This window comes from Catharus ustulatus, chromosome 4 (genome assembly GCF_009819885.2).
Source record: "Catharus ustulatus isolate bCatUst1 chromosome 4, bCatUst1.pri.v2, whole genome shotgun sequence".
In the NCBI taxonomy this organism is placed as follows: domain Eukaryota; kingdom Metazoa; phylum Chordata; class Aves; order Passeriformes; family Turdidae; genus Catharus; species Catharus ustulatus.
The window spans coordinates 49,998,263-50,004,611 of record NC_046224.1 but is presented as its reverse complement, the minus strand read 5'-3'; the positions used below and the strand labels follow the sequence as shown (position 1 = coordinate 50,004,611).

The window sequence follows — 6,349 nt, the reverse complement described above, 5'->3', positions numbered from 1 at the left end:
GTGCTGTTCACATAATCTAGTTCACACAAGGAGCAAGGTAGAAAGTTTTTGCTCTCTGGATGAGGGTTAGGCATGATGTTTACGGTCTTCTTGTCTGCCAGGAGTCCCAGCACAGCATTGGAGGGCCACGGGAGGGGGGACGCTCTGGAAAATGGTTTGCAGGCACGGTCTGGCTGCAGCTCCCCAGGGGAGTCCAGCGAGTTCCCCAGTCCATCACAGGGACAGACAGAGCTGGGCTGGCCAGAGGGTGCAGCCGGGCCAGGGAGCAACTCCACAGCTGACAGCCCTTCAGCCCCATCTCCTGAGACAGCTGCGGGCAGCCTGGAGAAGGCTCCGGGCAGCCTCGGAGCAGATTTCCACTACCTAAGGGGCCAGTGAGAGAGCCGGACAGGGACTTTTGCCAAGGCATGTAGTGACAAGCCGAGGGGGAATGGCTTTCAAACTGAAAGAGGACAGATTTAACATCGATCTTGGGCAGAAATTCCTCCCCGTGAGGTGGTGAGACACTGGACCAGGTCGCCAGAGTAGCTGTGGGTGCCCCATCCCTGCGCGTGTTGCAAGGCCAGGCGGGATGAGGCTTTGGGCGCCCCGGCGTAGCGGAAGGCGTCCGTGAGCGGGGCGCGGGGGCGGCACGGCGGGCCCGGCGCGGTGCCTTCCGCGGACGTGTGCCTCTGGGGCGGCGCAGGCCGGGCCCGCCCCGGAAGCCGCGGGGGATGGCGGTCGCGGGGCGGCGGCGGCGGCGGGAGCGGCGGCGGGGCCGGGCGGGGCGGGCGGCGGCGGCGGGCGGCGCCCCCGGGCAATATGTTCAAGAGAATGGCAGAGTTCGGGCCTGACTCCGGCGGCAGGGTGAAGGTGCGGCCTTGGCTCGGGCCGCGGCGGGGCTCGGGCGCGGCAGCGCCTCTGAACGCGCCGTGCCCGCTTGTGTTCTTTCCTTCAGGGCGTTACCATCGTGAAGCCGATCGTGTACGGGAACGTCGCGCGGTACTTCGGGAAGAAGAGAGAGGAGGATGGTCACACTCACCAGTGGACGGTGTACGTGAAGCCGTACCGGAACGAGGTACACAGAGCCGCTTCCCCGAGAGGCTGCTCAGGCTTTGGGACAGGCGGTCCGGGAATTGCCGTCCCTGGAAGTGTGCAGAACACCCGTGGATGTGGCCTTGGGTTAAGGTTGGGCTTCGTGATTTCAGACGGCTTTTCCAGCCGAGCAGCAGCGGGACGTGGAGGTTTGAAAAGCCGGGATTCGAGGAAAGGGCAGGAGGGTCTTTTGCTGTGAGCAGAGAAAACACATAGGCTGGTGGGTTTCCAAAAACCATGGGAAGGCATGCTTCCATTTATGGTTTTTGGAGTGAACTTTCCAGTTTAGGGGAAGACTGGAGAACATTCACAGGGACGAAACACTGACAGATCTGTGTGCCAGAACTAATTTTTGGATTTGCCATTTTGCTTTCCTTCTGTGTTTAATGTCAGAAGAAATGCTATTTAAAATCCGAAGGAATGTAGGCACATAGGATAGATGACTGAATAGTAGCTTGGTGTGCTGAATAGTCAGAATTAACAATGTTTCTGTTTTAGGACATGTCTGCATATGTGAAAAAAATTCAATTCAAGTTGCATGAAAGTTACGGTAATCCTTTAAGAGGTGAGTTTTGCATTTCGGCAGCTGTTCCTAGAACTGGGCTTTTGTTCTGGCTTTATCATGGGATTAATGCTTCTATGTTGCTTATTGCAGTTGTTACCAAACCACCATATGAAATCACCGAAACAGGCTGGGGTGAATTTGAAATTATCATTAAGATATTTTTCATTGATCCAAATGAAAGACCTGTAAGTATATTGAACTTTTAACAGAGTTTAAATAATGAATTGTGGTGGCCTACATCTCCAGGAAAATGCTGGTCAAAATAAGTCTCATTGGCCATGGAAGTAATAAAAGTCTGTTCTTGTAGAAAATTTTAAGGATTGGTCACATTTTCCTTTTTCTTTACTTCACTCCTGGTATTCATGACTGCTTTTCCTGTGCTTGGTTTCTCTGACATTTACTAATATGTAATCACATATTACACCTTATCTGAGTTGAGCACACGCTGAGGATTTCTATTCCATGTAGCTTCTAAGTTCCAGGATATTTGAGTATTTTAATTTTTTTTTTCTGTCTGATTGAAATCAGTCAAAAAACAGCAGGGTTGCTATGCTAGCATAAGTCTCTGTCTAAGAACACCAGGTTAAAACAACTCTGTAGTTGGACAAATTACTGGGATTAATTTCTTTATTCCATTCCTGTGTTCTAGAGATATCTTGTAGGTTTGTTTATTCAGGTTTAGGTAGGAAACTTGATTACTCTATTTTAGGAGAAAAGGATGTTTATTTCTGTAAGGATTGAGTTCCTTCTGTCACATGAACAATCCTTTTTTTATACCTTTTTTTGCCAAATGATAGTGAAACTAAATTTTATGTTTTTCTTGAATACTGGGTATTCAAGTGGCCACTGGTAACAATGGGTTTCCTTTGCTGTTGGGCTGAGTAGCATCCTGACTTGTATTAATTCCATTCACAGCTTGGCCAAGCTGTCCTAAGTTTGGTTGGGTGTTTTTGTTTGCTGCTGTTCTTGGAAGGCTGTTTGGGAGCCTGTCACATTCTTCCTTTCCAGGAGGTACCAGAGGGAGTCAGGTACTGCTCTGTTCCACCATGCTCCTGGGCCTGTTTGGAAGGGGAGAAGTGTGGGCTGCGTGTGCTCTTCCCAGGCCACGGGCCAGGTGGTCAGTGGCTCCTCAGGGATGCACAGAGGGCTTCCAGTCCTCTCCCCACCCTGCCATTTGCAGTGCAGGGATGGAAGAGTAACCCCTTAGAGATTTCAGTGAAAAGCGATTCGCAGCCTCCCTGGTGCTTCATTTTCTCAGGAATAGAGAATAAGGTCACAGAAAGCACTTCCTAACTGATTAATTGAGAAAGTCCGTTTGAATTAAATCACCCATTTGGAAATGTTTTCACAGAAAGTGGTATTAGTATTTTTTATATACCTGTCCTAAACCACTAAACTTTTAGTCTCAAGAGGCTTTGTATAGTTGGAATATTTTAACGGGTAATGTTAAATTTAAAATAATTCTACTGAAGCTATATGGCATTTATATTTGCATTCCTAAAACATTTTTAAATGCTATACAGTTATTTTGTAGGAACAAATACTATTTGTTGATATCTAGAACAAGATTTCTACTTCCCTACAATTTTCAAGCTAATGAAATTCTGTCTTTGCATAGGTAACTTTATATCACTTGCTGAAGCTTTTTCAGTCGGATACCAATGCCATCCTGGGGAAGAAAACTGTAGTTTCTGAATTCTATGATGAAATGGTATGAACATTCTTAATGTAATCCTCACTTTATTTTTAAGAGAATTAGTGATAGCATGTGTTTTTCTCCTTCTTTAGATATTTCAAGATCCTACTGCAATGATGCAGCAGCTGTTAACAACATCTCGTCAACTAACGCTAGGTGCTTATAAACATGAAACAGAGTGTAAGTTGAAAATTAAAATATTTTAATTTTAGAAATAACAATGGTTGGATTTACTTTTAATGTGGTTTTTTTTCTGGGCTGTAACAGTATAATGGATTTGGATACTGCAAAAAAGTATAATTTTGCATTAAATTTAACTTCAAGTTTTGCAAAGGTATTAATACTTACCTCATAACTTCTAAGATTTTCTTATCCCTATGGCTGCTAAAAAAAGAAAGAATTAGAAATTACTTGGTATGAAGAGTGATGGCATGAACTACACCTGGTCTGACGTCTTTGAAATTAATTTAAACAGAATAAATGAAGGCCACCCTGTGGTACAGTTCTGTTCAGCACTGAAAGCAAAGGTCCCACTTGAAGGCCTGAAGTACAGAACAGTTAGTGATGCTTAAAGTCAAAGCAGCAATCCTTTGTGGATAAAGAGTAGTGTCTGAAAGCTCTTTTTCCCTTCTACTTCTTTAACTGTAGGCAATTTCATAACGTACTTCTTCAGTACAGCCTAATGGTGTTTGTGTCCTTTTTATCCAATTTTTCTCCAAGTACAAGCAAAAATATTAAGGAAACTAAAGAAATTGAAAGATCCATTGATTTATAAGTTGTAATGTAATGCATTTAGTGATTATTTCTGTTCTGTATTTCATCTCTTATTTGTTTTCTGAGAGTGGAAGATGTAGTATTTATTGAGCCAAAATCCTGCCCTATTAATTACAAACTTCAGTCCATTGTAGTCCATCTCACCTGACCTTACTTATGTTCACATGACAGCAAATGTCAGATATTTTTTGGACAGCAGATGCCTGGAGCTAAGAGTGGCAAGTGATTATGAGTTTGAAGCCCTTCAAAGTTAGGGTTCCTATTTGCCTTATGTCTGCTGGCCTGTGTGAGCTGCTTGTATGTCCTGCCTCAGTTCAGACAGTCTTGTGGTGGATTTTTGTTATTTTTCCATGTTACTGTTTTGGTTTAGATATTGTATAACAATATGATTCATAAAAATTCAAACTTTTTTCATTTAAAATTTTTGGATATTTCTCCAGAGAGTAGGTAGAAACTTTCAGTAGGCAGTGGTTTCTTTGTATAGATAATTCCTTAAAATGTGCTAATGAAGCAGATATTTGCCACTGCCCACAGTTATATAATGTATGGGATAAGAGTGGTCTCCACAGCCTTCATAGATTTGTTGGCTTTACCATCTTTGTCCTAAGAGCTGAGCATGAGAAAATAACAAAAAGTAGGATATTTGATACCAGGTATTTGTAAAAGCAAGGCAGCATAATTGAAACTTTCAGATATGTAGAATTAAACTCCAGTGAGACTTAGAAAATGGTTATAGTACGTGGAGAAGGAACCACAGAATGGTGGAGGCTTGAAGGAACTTCTGGATGCATCTTGTCCACCCCCTCCCTGCCCTAGCAGGGCCACCTACAGCTGGTTCCTCAGGACTCTGTCCAGATGGCTTCTAAATGGTGTCCAAGGATGGGGATTCCACAACCTCTCTAGGCAACCTGTGCCACCACTTGGTCCCTTTCACAGTAAAGGGTTCCTGATGTTCACAGGAAGCCTCCCATGTTTCGGTTTGTGCCTGTGGCCTCATGTGCTGTCACTGGGCGACATGTATTCATAGTTCTCTGTAATTTCCCATGTATTTACTGTCACCTTGTCAGGTTTTATTTTCCTCACCTAATCTTTAAAAAAGAAAACTAGAAAATTATATTATGAATTGTATAACTATCTACGAAACTCTTGGGCTGAGGGCTGAATGAGGCTGCAAAACAGGTTTTTTTATTTTTTTAAATCCAGATTCTTATGTGGATGCCATTTTGATTACAACCATTGAATTCTAAGGCTAACAGTAACAGACTTTTTTTCAGGACACATGTTATCCAAATTTCTGTTTCAATTTTTTAAAAAGGCAAATTTTATGATACTTAAAATATGTATTTTTCTTTGTCACCCCCACAGTTGCAGATCTTGAAGTGAAAACCAGGGAGAAGCTCGAAGCTGCCAAAAAGAAGACTAGTTTTGAAATTGCTGAGCTGAAAGAAAGACTAAAAGCAAGTCGTGAAACCATCAACTGTTTAAAGAGTGAAATCAGAAAACTTGAAGAAGATGATCAGTCTAAAGATATGTGACAAGTGCTGACTTGAGTGTGTGCTGAAAATGGAAAGACTTCAGTCATGGAATTGTATGAGTTCTCTTCAGTTCTGTAACTGAGACTGTGAGAATTTCACTGGCAAACGATTGAAGTTTGTGGCAATCAACTCCATAAATGGAAGAAAAAAGAAAGAATGTATCCTTGTTTTATAGTTAAAAGCTGTGGGTACTTAACGATTTATTTCAAGTGGAAGTGGTCTTGAAGACCAGACTACTTTCCCTTCGAAAACTGCATTTGAGTCATGTATGAAAACTTTGTATTAAGTCTTGTATTAGTTCAATGTGATTTTACAAAATGCTGGTGTTTACTTTTTTTACTTTTTTTTTTCCTACTGATTGTTTAGAGATGCATCTTTTAAAGCTAAAAAAAAAATATGCAGTTTTTTACTTTAGTGTTTTTTGTCTCTGTCCAGCTGTGGGCTTCAAGAACAACTGTAAGTAGCATACCCTGATTTAAGGCAGAGGTTGAAATACAAAGGTATGGAAGTTGTTTAAATCTGGTTACAGTGAATTTTGGCATGTTTCTCTGTTATCAGCACAGTGAAAACACTTCCTGAAAGCAGGATTTAAAATTACTTGTATATCTGCAGGTAAGAGTTTCTAGCCCCAAGCTGCTTTAACCCATATAAATGCATCAGTGCTACCAACTATGCTCAGAAGCAGCAAATTATTTGTTCCAGTAC

The 6,349-nt window shown here is 42.5% G+C and overlaps 1 protein-coding gene across 1 annotated transcript; it reads left to right on the top strand.

Moving 5' to 3' along the window:
* Window positions 1-765: 765 nt before the first annotated feature.
* YEATS4 (YEATS domain containing 4) lies at window positions 766-6,033 on the top strand. Its single transcript, XM_033059146.2, has 7 exons — window positions 766-852; window positions 938-1,057; window positions 1,573-1,639; window positions 1,730-1,824; window positions 3,258-3,350; window positions 3,428-3,515; window positions 5,475-6,033. The coding sequence occupies exons 1-7, from the start codon at window positions 802-804 to the stop codon at window positions 5,642-5,644; spliced, it is 684 nt and encodes a 227-aa protein (XP_032915037.1). The 5' UTR covers window positions 766-801; the 3' UTR covers window positions 5,645-6,033.
* The last annotated feature ends 316 nt before the right edge of the window (window positions 6,034-6,349 follow it).

Bases quoted from the DNA above. Each gene is read 5' to 3' on its own strand.
- YEATS4 (XM_033059146.2), top strand. From the start codon at position 802: ATGTTCAAGAGAATGGCAGAGTTCGGGCCTGACTCCGGCGGCAGGGTG. The intron at 1,058-1,572 runs GTACACAGAGCC...TTTCTGTTTTAG, and splicing joins TGAAGCCGTACCGGAACGAG to GACATGTCTGCATATGTGAA. The intron at 1,640-1,729 runs GTGAGTTTTGCA...TGCTTATTGCAG, and splicing joins TTACGGTAATCCTTTAAGAG to TTGTTACCAAACCACCATAT.